General features: G+C 43.6%; 1 protein-coding gene across 3 annotated transcripts; it reads left to right on the top strand.

Moving 5' to 3' along the window:
• The first annotated feature begins 448 nt into the window (after positions 1 to 448).
• On the top strand, positions 449 to 10,160 carry gprc5c (G protein-coupled receptor, class C, group 5, member C). Of its 3 annotated transcripts, none has more exons than XM_041962861.1 (5): positions 449 to 684; positions 2,793 to 3,821; positions 5,728 to 5,828; positions 7,724 to 7,855; positions 8,465 to 10,160. In XM_041962861.1, the coding sequence occupies exons 2-5, from the start codon at positions 2,837 to 2,839 to the stop codon at positions 8,495 to 8,497; spliced, it is 1,251 nt and encodes a 416-aa protein (XP_041818795.1). In that variant the 5' UTR covers positions 449 to 684; positions 2,793 to 2,836; the 3' UTR covers positions 8,498 to 10,160. The 3 variants fall into 3 exon arrangements, with proteins under 3 accessions (XP_041818795.1, XP_041818794.1, XP_041818796.1); XM_041962860.1 differs by having other exon boundaries at positions 2,788 to 3,821; XM_041962862.1 differs by having other exon boundaries at positions 2,788 to 3,821; positions 7,724 to 7,859.
• Positions 10,161 to 18,612: the final 8,452 nt, after the last annotated feature.

The following is an 18,612-nucleotide window of genomic DNA, read 5'->3' as shown; positions in this document are numbered from 1 at the left end:
ATCCTTTACTAAAGTACAAGAAAACTACAAGTACTGCAAACAGACTATTTTCAGCTTTGTGACACTTTCATTCTCTGGGTACTCTGGGTGTCCTGAACGTCATGAAACCGCTGCTGCATTGAGCACTTTTCACCACCAGGTGTCTCTACACACCGCTTACACTCCTCACTCACAGGGGAGATGGTTCAGTTCTGCTGGGATCGAGTCTGTTTATCACCACACCAAGAAAGAAATAAAGAAAAAAAATTAATCCAATGAAGCTCTTCACCGCAGACAGAGAGCAGTGGATTATAAAGAGATGCAGTTTTATGAGATACTGCGAGGAAACTGTATATTCGTGTGTGTGTGTGTGTGTAGTGTGTGTGTGTGTGTGTGTGTGTGAGAGAGAGAGAGAGAGAGAGAGAGAGAGAGAGAGAGAGAGACCATCACTGCAGTCGAGTCTCTCTTCAAGGATTCCTAAACTTCTACTCATCCGTTTCGTTTGCTGTGAACTGTTCTCGGATCGGTTCGGGGAGGCTCTTTAGGAGATCTGGACGTACAATCCAAACTTTTTCGTGACTTCTGTCTTCGCTCTCGCGGATTTAGCGTCAGCTCTGCCGTGACCGACGTTTGGAGCAGGTGAAGAAGCGTCTCAGAGCTCAACAACCTGCACAGAGGTGACAGAAGGCTGCAGACAACATCCAGGTACGTGAACGCATCCTGGTGCTTTATACTGTGAAGAAAAGGCTCGTTATCTCGTCCAGAGTTTTAACATTATTAAACTTTTTTTCTGTGCATTAAGACCACATAAACATAAACATGTCAGTTCAGAAAGTGTTCGTGTGACGGATTCCTGCTTAAAGTGCGCAATAACTAAACTTCGTGCCAGTATTTGTCGGTTTTAAAGGAGCAGAGGACCGATGACATAGAGGTATTTAGGCATTTAACATTTTGTGTAAATAATGGTCTTTCATGGTCCTGAACACATCCGGAAGTGTGGTGTTAATGGTTCAGATGCTTAAAGGACTGAAATCAGCCCAAAGGTTAAAGTGTAGGTCTGCATAACCAGAACAATTAGTAGCATAATTTGCATCATGTCCACAAGTATTTAAAGTAAATGTGGCTTTTTTTTTAATGCATCATCACCCCAGCTGCAGCCCACAGATGTAGCTCTGTGTTTTGTACAGCAGCTACTGAATCTGTGCTAAGTCAATGAAAAGGAGAAGATTATAGACAAACAGATTCATTGATAATAACAGTGAAGTGAGTGACAGTTCTTCCAGGGCCAATCAACCTTCTGAAGGGACCCTGGGTCAAAAATGAGCTGTTGATGCCCGAATCCTTCCAATCACTGCTCAGTGAACCACTGAGCCTTTCCTGGATGCTTCTTTCATATGATGCTATCACCTGTTACCAATCAACCTGTTTACCTGTGGAATGTTCCAAACAGGTGTTTTTGGAGCGTTCCACATCTTTCCCAGTCTTTTGTTGCTCCTGTCCCAACTTGTTTGAAACGTGTTGCTGCATCAGATTCAGAATCAGCAGATATTTACAAAAATCAATGAAGCTGATGAGGTCAAACATTAAATATATTGTTTTTGTGCTGTTTTCAGTTGAGCAGATGTCAGAAAGGATTAGCAAGGTAATTATTTATGTTTTACCCAGCTTTTTTTGAATCAGGGTTTTACATTTAAGCTCATCATAAGGACTGGTCAGGTCTGTTTGGTAGCTGTTCTGGAGTTGATGCACTTTAAAGAGCTCTCACCCACATTTCTTCAAAAGCCTTGAATACAGTTACATACTCCTCCTGATGAAGATCGTGTGATATGATTAAAAGCTCCAGAACAGCTTGGACCATGTGGCGAGATTGTCCACGAGGAACCTGACAGAGTCCAGGGCCTCCTATTGCAAAATGAGGAGTTTTGTTATCCAACTGATTTGTTTGGATCTTGATAAGAGTTTTCTATAAATCAGTTCCACATAAATGAAACAAAAGTCATCAGTTTGAGGTCCAGCTTGGATTCCTCTGTTCCATCTTCATCTGTTTTAGGTTGTTTAGGCCTGAAATCTACAAGCACAGACTTTAAAGGTTGGATTCTTTGTCCTGAAAGATTCTTGTTGTGATTGAGTCACAGAAGTTAGAAAGGCTGAACATCCGCCACCGCACGTCCATCGATTTGGCTCAGAGACTGTCCTCGGGTCAGTGTAATTAGATCTGACAGGGACAAGACGAACCAGGCAGAAAGACCCGACTGGGACTGTGGAGGTGTTTCTTCACAGAGCAGACAGATTTTATGTTGTTCAAACGAAAACTTTGAAAAAAGAGACCACTTTCTGTTCGGATATGTGTGTTATTTGGAAATAACACACGGAAATATTAAGCCTACAGTTGTACCCAAGGTTAAAGGCACTTTCATCTCACTGATTCAGGTGTAATCACAATGGACAGAAACTATATGTCGACAGATCCTGTTAATGATTGATGTCAGAGTTGGGAAAAAGAGACATTCCTCTGATATTTTGGTGGCCGCTGAGGTAAAGGATGTAGCTCTCTGATTCGTTCAGACTCTGAATAACAGTTAAGTCATTTGTTATTATGTAGTTTCTATTAAAACATTATTACAGAGGGGGTTTTTTTAGAATCCCATGTCTTGCTGTGTGTTTAGTGACTCATAGAAGTGTAATATTTGCTTGATTGGGTGTAGACTACAGTTTCCTTTTCCCGCATTAGTGACGTATTTGAGTCTTTGTTAAGATCTGTCCACGTCTGGCTGTTCTCAGACTCTCTCTGTTTGTCTGTCTGAATAGAACAGGATCCCGGAACAACTCGTCCAAATTGAGCTCTCTCCCGGTCGCCATGGCTGCCAACTTCACCCCGCAGGGTTGCGGCCCGAACGTGGACTCACTCTATTACAACCTGTGTGACACGAGTGCCGTGTGGGGCATCGTGCTGGAGGCCTTCGCAGCGGCGGGCATTGTCTTCTCCTTCGTGCTTTTCATCTCGCTGCTGGCCAGCATTCCCTTCACGCAAGACAAGCGCCGCAAGAGCTCGGTGGCTCTCCACGCCTGCTTCCTGGTCTGCACCGGCGGACTCTTCTGCCTGACCTTCGCCTTCATCGTGGGAAAGGACTTCTCTACCTGTGCTTCGCGGAGGTTCCTCTTCGGGGTGCTGTTTGGGGGCTGCTTCGCCTGTCTCCTGATGCAGTGTGTGAGGCTGAACATCCTGGTGAGGCGGAACAGCGGGCCTCGGGCTTGGGTCTTATGTCTGGGGGCAGTGGGGCTGTGGCTGGTGGAGGTGGTCATCAACACAGAGTGGCTGATCATCACGGTGGTGCGACACCCACAAGGGCCCCTCAATGCCACAGCGGGAATGAGCAGAGCCACGGCTACGCCTTGCAACATCGCCAACGAGGACTTTGTCATGGCGCTGATCTACGTGATGACCCTGATCCTGGCTGTGGTTGTGGCAAGCCTTGCCATCATGGCAGGAAAACATAATCAGTGGAAGAAGGAAGGCGCCTGTATCCTTCTACCCAGCCTGTTCTCTGTGGGTATTTGGGTGGCGTGGATCGTCATGTACGTCTACGGGAATGAGAGGACCGGGGGACCCACGTGGGATGACCCCACCTTGGCCATTGCCTTGGTGGCGAATGCATGGGTGTTCCTCATCCTCTACACCATCCCTGACGTCTGCTGTTTTACCAGCGATGATGAAAGCCAAGGCTTCGGTGAAGACCTGTACCCAAACCAAGGAGTCGGCTACGAGACGATACTGAAGGAGCAGAGCTCCCAGAACATGTTCATGGAAAATAAGGCTTTCTCTATGGACGAGCCCAACCAAGGTACGTAGCCTGCCGTGCTGTCAAAGCTTCTCTGAGAACAGTCAATATCAAATGCTGTTTATTTCACCTTTGTAGGTAACTTTAAACCCCGAGCTGCAAGAGAAGCTGAATTGTTTTGCATGTCAAGTCTCTAGACTTGAAAAAGGATGAGGACAGAGGATGGCTGCTTTCATTCATGGCTACTATAATGAAGGAAATGTATTGCTAATGGTTGATTTGAACTTCTTAATTTAAAATGATTTTGGATTTAAGGCACACCAAGTTGGAGTACTGAGAGGTCCGGGCCATCACTTTCATGACTCCAGCCGTATGCAAAGCTCCATATCTTCATTTGGCAGGAAGCAGTTTTACTCCCACTGTTCCCTGTAAATCCAATATTTGCCTTCAGTTTGCTTGTGACGTTATAACTAGAAGGGAGTTTAAGCATGTAAGTCCATTCACTTTGCATGTGAGACATCAGTCACACAATAACCCCCCTGACCACATATCACACAGCCAAGCTGGAAGTTCATTAAAATGTCTTGCATCGTATTTTTTTGACTGTCAGCTTGTTGGGTGAACGCCTGCGAGCACCGAATCGTACATTCTGTCCTCCGTCTCTGTCCTGACTGTTTGTATTATAATACCCTTATCACAGAATATACAGAATGACCTTGTAGAGATGAGAGATGAGTAAAAGTTTCAAGCCCACGAAAACATCAGCAGAGACCGATTACCCTGCCAAATGTCCTCAAAAGGCTGTTTTGCATCTGCGTGATGACCCCACAGAATTTGATATGCTGCCGTTGAAGTCCTGAGCTGAGCAGGATCTGATGCTGCAGTAAAAAAAAAAAAAACACAGAGATCAGAACACCGAGTCCCACAGTCGGCCGTCTCACCGCTCCCTGCTGATCTTCAGGGCTGTTTGGTAGTCGGTTGATAATCATAGATGATGAGATAGATGGTGTGTGGCTGCTTACGTCCTTCGAGGTTACAGAGTGTTTTTCACCAGTCTGTCAGCTTGTGTCACTGTGGTGAGGGGGGGGTAACCAAGTAGATGTTTTTGACTTATTTCCATTCTGGGATGTGTTCAACATTTTCTTGATCCCACATTGGAGATAAATATGGCTGTTGTGCAGTAAAACGTTGTATCTTCACATACAGGAACTCTGAAAAACAGCCTTTCTGCCTGCCCACTAACCAAATGACCTTTAGACATTATCGAAAGAGTTTTAGTATAAAACAAAGATTTCTTTCTGTCTTTATCTTCTATGCTCTGCAGTTATTCATTTCTTCCCTTTTCCTTCCCCCCTTTCTCCCAGCCTTGCTTTCCTTTCCTTTCTTCTATTAATACCTGATTGCAGCAAGATTAGCTAACTTATGCTATGTGAGCTATGAGTAAAAAGTAAATAACTGTCGTCATCACCAGAACAGGAACATTTTATCAAACGTCGGGACGCAGTGCTTTCCCGAGCCACAGTCAGGTATTCAGATTCAATGTGTCCGCTGAATCATTCCTGTTAATGAGTGTCTAGTATCTAACTACATCCCTAACCACTGTATCACATGCAAACACTCCCACTCCGATTCCCACCAGAAACTTGACGCCGTGTGTTTGCATTGTCTCCATGGGAACCGAGGTGCGGCAACAGTTTCATCCAGGGGAAAATATTTGTTGTGTTGTGTCAAAGTCATCTCTCACATCCATCTCTGCTGGGTGTTTCTACAGCACAGATCAGTGAGAGCACAAACAGGATAAAGGACAGACAGAGCCTCATGGTCCTGTCCTGGTGATTAAGTGCTGCTTATCTTATTTAAGAGAGGGTTGCTGGGGAATGATAACACTTAAAAGGCCTAAAGATATCGCACGGAGGGCTTTTTGGGTGACAGAATAATTACATTTGTCGTCTCTGTCTGTCCATTGCAGCGCCCAAGCCTGTGTCTCCATACAGCGGCTACAGCGGCCAGCTGCGCAGTTCAGTCTACCAGCCCACTGAGCTGGCGCTCATCAGCAAAGCAGTGGGAAACGTGAGTATAGACCAGCTTTCTTTGTTTACAGTAACACATATTTGAATATGGCGTAAATGGTGAAGAGGCAGATACACAACCTGCGGTAGGCAAATTATTATTGAAATGAGTAACCTCTGATGGTTTTTGAGGCACTACTGTGAATTTGTATTCAAAACAAATGAGATGTGCCGATGATTGAAAGGGAGATTAAAGATATATTCTTACTGTTCAGCTAATAATCAGCACATGGGTCCGTACGTGGATTGTCCCAAATTGGTGAAGAGTGGATTCAAAATCTGGTCGATAACTGGTCATAACCAGATTGATATTCTGATTTATTACATATCCAATGGTAAATTTTACTTCCTGGTCCACAGATGTACACACCCATAAAATTCCATGCAGCATGAATAATGTTTCTGCCAGACTGACCTGACAGTCACCATGTAGGTTTATTGCTGGGACACAACACCAGCAGTAAACCTGCAGGCAACTACGAGGACAAAGATGCCCACCAGATGTGAATCACTGCTGTATTGGGATAACTTTGAAAAACCCTTTGAAATTTTAATGAATCACTTTTATAGCAGCCAGTGTCTTCATTCAGTGGTACTGTGTGTACAAGCATCAAAGCAGCAGTGAGAAGAGGAGCTGATGAAGATCTGCAGTCTGTTGACTTTGGACAGTGATGTCAGACAGTTTCCAGGTGCTTCAGCTCACAGGATGCATAAGGCTAGCATTGCTTTGATCATTTATCCCTTCAAAACAAGCAAAACAAAAGCACTTCCTGTGCAATTCACCACTAACTAGACACAGAGAAGGCCTGACGAGCTTTCTTAACATGAAGTGGAACCAAAATCACACCAGCGAAAGTCTAACGATTGCATAAAGCACCGTGTTTGTCGCTATTACATATGCTGCTAGCGTGCCTGGCTAACTAGTGTACTGCAGCGGTAAGCTAGCATTACTTCCAAGGCTAACGAGCATGCAATATCAGTATGCAGCATTAACTACATTATTTGTTGGAGTTAGAGGTCACGTTAGAAAAAGCTCCATCATGTTATAGGCGACCCTGGAAGCTATCAGCTAACGTTAGCAGCTCTGTGCTCCTTGTACTTGCATTTGGGAAAGTTTGCAATCCGCCTCGAGGTAAACTTTTGAGAGAACGTTATGTTTGCCAGACAAGTGGATTAGTCCTCACCATGAAAGCCTTTTACCTCATACACCTACTGTTCGAAAATATATATTGACTAGCTCACCTGTAACACAAGAACAATTTGCACCTATTTTAATGGTTCATAAACTGATGGCGACATTTGCTCCTCACCTGGACTCGTACTGCATGTTAGCCTTGGTCTTTAGCATGAGATCATGCACTTATATAGCCATTAAGTGCATATTTCTGCTCCTTTTGTGTGTTTCTCATTTTAAAAAGAAGTAGCTAGCATTTATTAGCTAACTGATAACTGATTAGCTAATTATATAACTGCAGCTGATTAAATCTTCCAGCTAGCTGACTAAATCCAGGGTCATCGGCTGGAGATAAGGAGCCTTCTATTGTTTAATTGTATCTAAAATCAAAGATCTGCTGTTTAGCAAAATATTTTTGATAGAAATCAGTCATAAATCTGCCATGGTTATCATTGTACACAGAAGGGAAAGGTGGACAGGTGTAGTAACTGCACTATCTAGCACACACAGATGAGAACAGCCAATCCTGAGGTCTGTTTAAAGGGTTCGTAACATAAACAGTCAGGAGGCTATAAACATTAAACAACCTAAAAATAGAGGTTTGCAGTCATCGAGGTCCTTTAAGATGGACGGTGCAGAGCGTTCAGGGCAGGTCTGTCTGAAGGCTCCCTCCTTCATCTCCTGGATGTTTTTGTCACGGGCCGTGTTATGACTCCATGCAGCACCCTCCGGACTCCTATGACATGGTCATTCCCAGAGCCTCCACCAACCCTGCAGCCAACAGCGGGAGCAGCACGCCATCAACACACGCTGAGATCGGCAACGCCGCGTACACGCAGACAAACGGAAATAGCGTAGGTCGTTACTGAAAACCTCGACGCCTCTCCTTCTTTCCTCCTATCGACTCGCTTACCTCCAGATGCTTTTCTATTCCCCTGCCGCCGTGCATGTCGACCTCTCAACTCCTGCCGTATCCATAGCAACTTCTTCCACAGGTTGACGATGAATCACTTCTTTGTCTGGATTTTTTTTCTTACCTTGTGGGGCTCGCTCTCTCCAGGCCTTGTGTCTGTTACCTCGTCTGTTCGATATGCTGGTTGGGCTCTATGCATGTTTCCTCTTACTGAAATGTGAAAAATCGCTGAAAAGTGTCGTGTTTGATGTGATTTGACTCTTTCTGGCCTTATCCCACGAACCTTTTTCCATATTCTTCTGCACTAAAAAAGTATCTTCGTGATCTTTGAGTATGAAACACTTGTCTTTAAGCTTTAGAGGTGGCTTTGAAAAGTTTTCAGCCTGGAGTTCAGGCAGCTGTAGTCTATATGAGTAAACTAATGCAGCATAATCCATCATGAAGCAAACCTTTCTTCGGGGGGTCTTTGACAATGTAAATAAAGGTTTTTAGTTTCATTAATTCTCATTTTGTTTGATCAACAACTCTTCATGTCTCTCTTCTTCTGCAGGGGAATGGTCTGCATAGGACATCCCAGTGGTGAACACTCAACACCCAGTCACAATAACACCAGTTCATGTCTTTTCATTTGCACTTGCTGACTGTATGTTTGTTGTCCGTGGTTCCCTAAGCTGGTTCTAAGAGGAACCTTCAGCCCCGACATGTGGAGGTGAACGCTGGGTCATCATCCCTGATGGAAAACAGCTAAACCTTCTTTTGACTGATTCCCCATGTGCCACTGGGTATCAGACAGTATAGAGCTTCATTTGGAAGTCAAAGCGAGGGGATGAAGCCACGGCTTTGCTGCAGAACAAAGACTTTTTGCAACGGTCACCATTCGCTGAACGCAACCTGCGGGCTCTCTGCTGGACCCGATCAAACAGCTGAAGAGTGACGGTGCTGACTGCGCAAAAACGGCAGACAAGAATAGTTCAACTGAGCGCTGGGAGTGTTTTTGGTCCAATATGATATTCACGTGTACACGCACGTGTGAAAGTGCACCCCTTCCCCCCACACACACCATAAACAAGCCTTATAACTGTCCCTGCAGCGGCGGCCATGCACCAGTGGAACATTCCTTACTCAGTCTGGCATGAAGGTAACAGGCTGGGAAAAAAAGAAGCACTATCAGAGGGATTGCACTCACTTCTTTTAAAACAAATATCATAATCAGCTTTGGCCAAGTAGGTGCAAACACAAGGGATCTGACACCGGTTTCTGGTTGTCAGTTTACAGGAAGATGGATAGAAAGTGGCAAACAAGGACAACACGGCTCAACAAGATGCCCAAAGTGGAGTTTAGTTATAGGAGTCAGTATATATTTATGTGCCTGGATTGTGGATATTGTTAATAACCACAAAGTTAACATTAAAAGCTACTGGTGTTGAATTAGTGTAAATATGTTGTTATTGTGTTTCAATGGTTCTACACTGCATGAAAGCGTTTTATGAACATGTGTATTTAAGACTATTTATAGCACTCCTGTGTGCTATTGAACTATTTTATCTAATTTCTACCAATCAAACAATCATGAGAGTGAAATCCTGCCTGTGATTAGCTTGTTTCATTCATGTCCAGTGTAATTCCTCATTAAAGATAATTATGTGTTCCCCTGACAGAAACATTTGTGATTTCAACAAACGTAAAAGTCTATTTTCTTCACCTTCAGTAACAACATATCCCCGAATCTGAGCTACAGACGCACCGTCAAAGCCTCCAGGAAGGTGTAGTTGTTGAATGTTAACAAAATGAAGGCTGTCCAACATCAGTCACTATTCAAAGTGTGTTGTCTCAATGTATAGTGATTAACCCTACCTATGAGGCTCAAATTATCCCACAATGCATTGCAAAAACTGACTTCCATTATGCATTGACAGATGCTCATTAAAAGGAACGTGAATGTGGCTGCATGTTTCATTAATGATTAGCCTGTAAATTTCATCTGTGAACGATTGCTTTAGTTAATCTCAGATCTTTGGCTTCTCAGACCCAAAGATTGCTTTTTAAGTAAGTTTGTCATTGCTTGTCAGGCCCAGACTTTCCACCCATGAGCGTCACATGGAGGCTGGAGAAAATATTTTATCTGGCCTCACAAAGGGGGGATTAGACTTCAGCTCTTTAAATTGCCTTTGTTTGAATGAACTTACATGTTTTGATTGCCCAGATCACAACCAATGCATCGTGTTCTTGTTATACAGCAAATAAATATTCTGTTGTGATGATATGGATGGTGTGTTTCATCATTAAAATGATCTGTTCAGGTGAGCTGATGAGGGCAGTCAGAGGGTGTGACAGGAAATACACCATACAGGTGATACTGGCTTGCGTTTGATGGCAACCGTGACGGAGGCCTACTACATGAACAGAGAGACATTCTAGAGACTCTGTTTTACACAGATTTTTTTTTTTTTACCACATTTATTTAAAAAACCACACAGGATGTGACGTCTGTGATGTTGCTCTCACAGGACGTGCTGCTGTTATGTGAGAGGAATAACAGCAGCACACAAATTCAGTCACGTTCATCCACACAGATTTATCGACCTCACTGACATCGATGGCTGAATTCACCAAAGTCGTCAGGGGAGACGGAAACGATGATGGTTTCGGTTGTTTCTTCTCTACAATCTGTGTGAGAGGAAAACACTGAACATCCGCTCTAACTCCAGCACCGAAGAGGATTAATGCACAACAGTGTCTCCACTTTACGTCTTTATCTGATGAAGTGCATCCAGGTTCTCACCATCAGACTGTCTCACAGTGAGTCTCATAAACATGCCAGCTCCTCCAGTCCAGGCCCATAACTCAGAGACACTGACTGCGTTTCACACACAGGAGCTGTGTGACTGCAGACAGACAGCAGGTTGATTCCACTGTGAAAACAGCAGCTGTTTTTATGCAGTGATGATAAAAAGTGAAACCCTCGCTCCATCCTCGCTGTGAACCACTGAGCCTTTCAATCATGATGCTATCACCTGTTACCAATCAACCTGTTTACCTGTGGAATGATCCAAACAGGTGTTTTTGGAGCGTTCCACATCTTTCCCAGTCTTTAGTTGCTCCTGTCCCAACTGGTTGCTGCATCAGATTCAGAATCAGCAGATATTTACAAAAATCAATCAATTAAATAAATATATTGACTTTGTGCTGTTTTTAATTGAGTTTATATCAAAAATAATTAGCAAGTTATCACTCTCTGTTTCATTTATGTTTTACAAACAGAACCAGCTTTTTTTGGAATCAGTGTTGTAGAATCACATCACCTGACATCAGTCTTGACTGATAATAACATAAACATTATAAATAATTCAGTTTTTTCAGTTAAATGTTATTTCTACAGTCTCCAAATCACAGAAGGCAACAGATGACCCTCTCTGTCATTACACACTCTAAAAAGAAGATTGATGGCAGATGTAAACACCAAGAAGACAAAACTAACAATTCAATAACAAGTTAAAATGTTACAATGTTAGGAAAATAAGAAGTTACACTAAAGTGTAAAATAAAGGACATGAAATACAATATTGAATAAATACAAGTGTTATATGAGTTTCAGGCAAAGTTTCAATTTATCTTAAATGTGGATCAGAAAGGAGTTCAAACACAACATCTCCTTTGTGCTATACAAACACACACACACACACACACACACACACACACACACACACACATACACCGGAAACCACATCCCATTTGAAGTGATAATGTAACATCAGGCTGTTTGATTTATGGAGGACTTTATTTAACTCACTTAGAGGGACATTTTTATAGCATTTTTCAAAGTTATCACAATTCCCTGCAGTTAGAGCATCAGTTGCTACAAGACCACATGTAATCTGTGACACACACAGATCTCGACTCCATGCTCGTATATCATGTGTCTTTGCTGCTGTGGTAACGCTCTGGTTAAGAGGCTGAACTGTGATTTATAAACGATCCAACTGCTGTGGCCTGATAACCTCCAAGTCTCCCGAGGAGGCGACACGGGGCCAGAGCTCGGCTCTATTTCAGGCTCAGCTGGCCCTGCTGTCACATGTGTTTTTATCAGTGATTCCCACTATAACACGACAGGCGGAGCCGAATAAACTGCAAAACCACTGCAGCTGGCCAGATAAGACGTGTGTGAAGATAAATGGAATATACAACAAAACGCTTTGTCTTTTTCACCTTTTATGTCCATACACAGATTAAACTGCACAGCCAAACACAACACATGGTCTTTGTGGCACTTTCTGTGTCATTTTATTTATTTATTTACTTAATTAAGTTCTTAATCAATGTTTCATAACGTATAGTGTTCTTTAATATGATTATACTGGTTGTGGTAGTAGCTGTTTTCACTGTGACTCCTAAGATGAGATGTAATTCTCCTACCTTTTGTTTAATGTGATGTCTGATTGACGATGGACAAACTACAAACAAAAAAGCCCAAATCGTAATAAGCTGTAATTATCCTGTAACTGCCTAATTACTCTGTATTGATGTTGCATAATAATCATGGAGTACAAACCCTCCTTCACATACAAACAAACAGGTGTGAAAGTCTGCAGATTTGCCAGCAGACTGTGAATACCTGCTGACCCCGCGGTGAGACTTACTGCAGCACATCAGAGAAGGTGAGAAGTCAGTTTACTGTAGAAGAAGACTGACTTTTGTCAATATTTGATGGTGAACCCTGACGGCGAAGTCTGAACTCTGTGACGTCTTTATTCCGGGTCAGCCTGAAAGCCTCAGCGAGCTGTTCGATGTGTCTAAAGGAGGGTGAGGTTGTGTGTCCAGGGGGACGTGGGAGGTACGACAGCTTCCTGGAACAGCGGTGTCAGGAGGGTGAGAGATGTCCCGCTATGAGCTAATTAGTGCTCGAAGCCAACGCCTGCATCCTGCTGATAGCACCGGTATCTGAGACACCGAATGCTTTGTCCAATTAGTTAGTAACACACAGGCATGGACAGTGTGCAGTGGTAAACAGCAGCGAACTATCTGAACAAAATGACAAGAGGAGAAGCTGCGGTGGAGCCTTTGAGCTCACACAGAGGACATAATGTACAGCAAGAGTCAGTTTACACAGCATGAAAGCCAGTGGGACAAACACGCTGTCCACACAGTGCAACAGAGAAGCAGATTAGTAATTCAAATACGCTTATTTCAATGCATGTACAGCTAAATGATCACCATGTTCACCAGCTAGTCATAACTTTATTAACTCAGCAGAGGCAATTAGCTGAGAGATGCTACAATGCTCTGTAGAGCTGGGTGACCCCTCCCACATCACACGCTGCTTTAAAATGGAAACACGCAGATACAGCACAGCTGCCTCCGTCCTGGTTCAGAAGCAAAGCACTTGAGTGAATGTACCAGGATACTTTCCATGACTGCACTTTGCCTTTTGTTTACTCCAGTAAGGCGCTGACTGATAAACTCAGCCCAGCAGAGTTGGCAGCCAAACCTGAACCCAGAGCTCTGGCACTCAGCAGCCCGAGTCAAAGCACCTCTGTCTCTCCAAAACAACACCCACCTCCATCCCAGTCGGCCCCATCCAAACCCAGCATGAACCTCTCCTACGGGCCAGCAAACCGCAGCCGTTCACATCAGGGGCTAATGTGCACATTTCAGGCCCTCAGCTCCTCTCGATCTGTTTGGTCATGCTCATGATGCACATTATATCAAAAATGTGTTGAAAGTATTTCATGACTGTAGAAAGCAAACTGTCTGTCGTTCATTAACAGCTTTCCAACCTGCTGCTACACCGAGCTACTGCAGAGGCAGAGCTCTGAGCAGTGAAGGTGCTTGTTGACTCAAGCGTCAACATCTCTGGCCACCGATTGGTCAGTGCACCTTTACCTACATGACGGAAACACGCCATGCATTCAAGCCCCCTTCAACTGCAGTTACTCAACCATCGCAGACCTGCAGGTGACCTCGCCACCGAACTAAAGAATTATTTACCGGCAGCTTGACCTGAACTGTCCACAGAGTAAACACAGAGTGGATTCACTGATCAGTTAGAAGATTAGAGGAGTCAGCAGAGCCTGAGTTCAGCCGAGCTGCAGCTTAATGCTGAGTTATGTTCTCTAAAAGCAGGATTTATAGTTAGAAGCATTTCAGCATAACTAAAGAGCCTTCGTTTGTGCTGCAGCTACAGTGAAAAAGGTTCCAAAACAGCAAAAACAAAATAACATCCAGGGTAAATTCATCAGTTTTATTTGTCTGTTTCTGTTCTGTGTCGACATTGCTGCACGCTCAGGACAGAAAGAGAAGCGGGTTGCACCATCTAATCTACGATAACTTTGCTTTACTGTGGTAGAAACTGCTCCACAGAGGAGATGCAGCATGGTCTATGTTACACATTAACTGTGAGCACACTGTGCAGTTACTGACCAGTAGCTTCTTGGTCCCTGCATGACGACATCACACTGTATTATTAGTGAAATCACATGTAAATGAATTCCCTGTGTCACTGTACTGTGAGACCAGAGGTTTGTGACCTCTGAGAACACAACAATGTGTATTTTCAACCCTCCACTGAACCATGTGAAACCCGCTGCTCTGCTGGATGCACTTCTTAGCAGCTGCTGTAGTTTTACATGACTTTATAAATAAAACTGATTTGACTTGTACCTTGTATTCGTGTATCCTACGAATGTTGAAACACGCCATTTGTCCCTTCTCAGCTGGCATTCATTGTGTTAGTTAGTTAGTCAACCGTTAACTATTTAAGCTGTTTTTCACTGTTGAAAGGAGAAGCTAGTTAGCCCAGATTGCTAATAGCAGCGCTGATTGCTACTGGATGTTTTCTCATTTCTAGAATTATGCATCTCTGTGAGGACTTTCACAACTTCAACTTCTGCAAAAATTACATCATGTTTCAACTTCCAGCTCTTTTCCTGAACTCCTGAACTTCATTAAATGTGTGGCATTGTGTTTTTTTTTTACGTCTCTCTCATGCTGACAAACTCGTCTGAAAGTCTTCCTGGACTCACAGCACTGCTCTGTAACACCAGCAGCGTGTGAGTACAAGCACTAATCCAGACCTGGATCAGATATTACTGCCATTTTATGGCCTTTATTAGTCACTTTTAATTCACAATACAAACACATTACATCACATTTTCCTGTGTTTGTGATATTTAACCTTTTTAACTGTGCTTGTAAACTATTAATAGTAATAGTGGCATGTTTGGTGGTATAATAATGGTAGTAGCTATGATTTACTGTATCCATAAACTAAATATAAAGCTGTCTCGGTTTCATGGATTGGTGAGAGGCAAACCGGACCAAACTCACAGCAACAGGTGGTGCTGATCTCAGCGCTCCAAACATTACTCTGTGGTTCAAGTCCTGACACAGGTGAAGAAGGTGAGTGTGCAGACTAATGACTGACAACACTGAGGCCCTAGCTGGTTAATTGCATGTTAGTCTGTTGGAGGTGAAGTGATATAACACACAATATTTAGCACCCGCCCACCAATAGATTTACAGACGATGTCACCAGTAGCAAAGCATCACACCCACTGGAAAACACAGCACAGCCTTTCTCACTGCACACGTTTTGCTCGATTGTCACGGTAGAAAGAGCGCAGGTGTTGCTGATGACGTTAACGATGGCTCTGGGATGACGATGTGACAGTGAGCCACAGACGACCCTGAAGCTGGAGAGATAAATGGAATTCAGCCATCATTCATTTTGTCATTTACACCTGTGATTTTCCTGAAAAGGTGAAAAAGGCCTGTCGCTGCAGATAATTTCCTGTTTTTGGGAACAAACACTGAGGATGTCACTTGATTTCGAAGCCTCGGTTCCACTTTTTGTTTGCTCAGTAAACTTCATCCTGTGTCCTGTTTCGGCCTCCTCAAACACACACAAACACGTTTCTGCCAATTCTGACAAGTTACCATTTGAGGTGTGTCAATGACTTGTCATTTTGAGGCGGCGGCACGGCTGCCGTCCTCATGGGGAACTGAACAGTGTGGTCTTTGTACGCTCAGGACAAAGCCGGTGCTGTGAGTCAGCAGGAGGACCTTGAGGAAGGACACCTGAGCACCGGAACGTCTCCCCGCTACCTTTTTAAACGCAGCCTGTCAGTTTTGAGCTCATCCTGGCAGATCCACAAATAGAAAGGAGACTTCGCTATCAGAGACATCATTGTTGGAGCATTTTGCCCGTAAAGTGGGTGCAGTGAAACAGAAAAACCTTGTTGCCACTTTTTCCTGTTTTGAAGGACTTGAGGAAAGTTGTTTGCTCAGACTGTTGACACAGCTGCAGCTAGAAAATACTTCTTCACGGGCACCACTACTGTATCAGAGGTGCATTACATGAGCCCAGATAACTCCAAGAGGTCATAAAGTACAGATTTGACTACATTTGATGCATTTTTGAAATTCTTTTTTTTATCTTTGCTTGGGTTGCATTCCTGGAAAATCTTTCCCATATATAGTCGGCCAGTTGTTAGAAATACTCCCAGGCCTTTTGTGTACGCAGGGTTTTACCAGGATTATCAGTGATGAAGCTAATCCTTCTCATGCAGAATGCCTGCAGAGCAATGCTGTGTGTTGTTGGCGTCATGGTGAGATTTTTAATATGATGAAACCCTCAAAATATTTCTGCATTCGAATTCATCTGTGAAGGTTTTTCTATAGAGCCAATAACACCCCCGGATTCCAACGACACCGCCATGCTAGCAGCTCTGTGAGGCTGTGCACAGGCTCATGGGTGTTAAGAGCGATATGTTGTAGGTATGCTAAAGGCAGATAATGTTTACCATGTTCACCATCTTAGTTTAAGCATGTTAGCATGCTAGCATTTGCTGCTTGGCATTAAACACAGCTGAGGCTGAAGGGGATGTCATTAGCTTTGTAGGTATTTGGTCACAAGAAATGTAAATTTTCACCTGATGATGCCACAAGAGGGTAGTTTCACCTTCAAACATCAATGTTGTGATGATGCTGGATAAAAAGATGAGGGATCACACAGTCAGTCAGTTTCACCATCCAGGCATCATGTTAGATTTTGTGATAATCCATCCAGTCGTTGTTGAGATTTTTCGGTGTGGATTTGTGGAGCTGAACGACCGACCAACGGACGCTGCCATCCACAGAGCCACACCTCCAACTCTTGTTGTTAATGTGGTGAAACTTCACTGTGAATTGAGCTGAATTCGAAAACAACAGCAAAGGTTTGAGATTGCGGAGCATTAAAAAAAAAAGGAAACGTCCCTTCATGACTTCATGCAGTGCTCCATGGCTGTTAAGTGCAGCTACAGGCAAAACCATCATCTTTCTCCATACAATATTATCTTTGTGCTGACTTCCACAGAGTGAAATAATGTTTCATGTTGAAGTCATCTTTACGAGGCCTCCAGAACTCATGGGAGTGTTTGGGCTGTACTTCAGGCACCACTGGGTAGTGTTTCAAAAGTAGCCTCATCTGAAACAGCCTCATTCCCCTGAGCTTCTTTTCTGTAAGAATTTGTCATGTGCCTGACTTAATCTATCTTTGCCTCAGTCGGCAAGCAAAGGGCCCCTCAGGAAATGCCTGCCGGAGGTAAAGCGGGCTCCAGGATTTCCAGGGGAAAAGGTGTCGAGAGAAAACTGATCCAGCAGCGGGGCAGTGAGGGGGCTGTTCGTGAGGAAGGTCTGGTGGCCGTCTTGGAGAAAACGGACCCCTCAGCCTCCTCAGTGCTAACATACCTGACATATTCTCTAAGCTGACCAACAGAAGCTGATACCGAACACTGTTAGATCATCTTTAGCATGACCAATATATCACATATCACATCGTAAATGAATGCAGCCTCTTTTTGATCCCACTGAAAAATAAACATTTTATATAATATTATGATTGTGTATCAATAATGCACATAGACCACATGAATGGTCTATGTATAACGATGCCACTGTGAGCAATATTCCAACATCAGCTGGTTAACTGAAGTTTGAAAAGACTGATGCACGCCTACAGCTTTATTATATCTGTATCTATTGTGTCCTTCTTGCATTTAGGGTGAATGGAAGCTATTATTATAATCAGAAAATCAACATCATAAGAGTAAGACTGAATCACTGAGGCTATTAAAACTTTTTCATTCTCCTCTCTGTGTACACAGCTACCTTCAATAGTCTATTTGTGACTCTTCAGAGATGATTTGATCCATGTGTCCTTTGAGAATAATATCAGCAGCCTTTAAAGTGTGGTTGGCTTTATGTGTTTGAATAAAGGTCTGAGTTTGGATGAATCGTGACTGAGGGAGAACCTCTCTTTGGAATAAAGTCATATTGTGATCGGGGCCTCCGGTGAGATAACATGCCCCACCACGCACCTGGTATCTCATGCCGGGCCGAGCAGCTGCTGTGTTTCCACGCTACGTTACCATGGATGTGGCTCGCAAACATTGAGGTCTGTGGGGACCAAAGACTCTCACTCCTCTTCCCACATGCCACACACACACACACACACACACACACACACACACACACACACACACAAACGCATCAGTGAATGGCTCAGATAGTTAAGAAATTGGCAGAGTATGGTACACGATCATTGACCTGCAGCCACACAAAGACAGACTACAACAAAAGAGGGTTAACTCTCACTCATGAGCATAAAGGAGACATTTCACTGACCAAATCTGCTTTACTATGCTTGTAATGCTCTTTCAC

The sequence above is a fragment of the Chelmon rostratus genome, chromosome 21 (genome assembly GCF_017976325.1).
Source record: "Chelmon rostratus isolate fCheRos1 chromosome 21, fCheRos1.pri, whole genome shotgun sequence".
Classification (NCBI taxonomy): Eukaryota; Metazoa; Chordata; class Actinopteri; order Chaetodontiformes; family Chaetodontidae; genus Chelmon; species Chelmon rostratus.
This window is presented reverse-complemented; position numbering and strand designations above follow the sequence as displayed.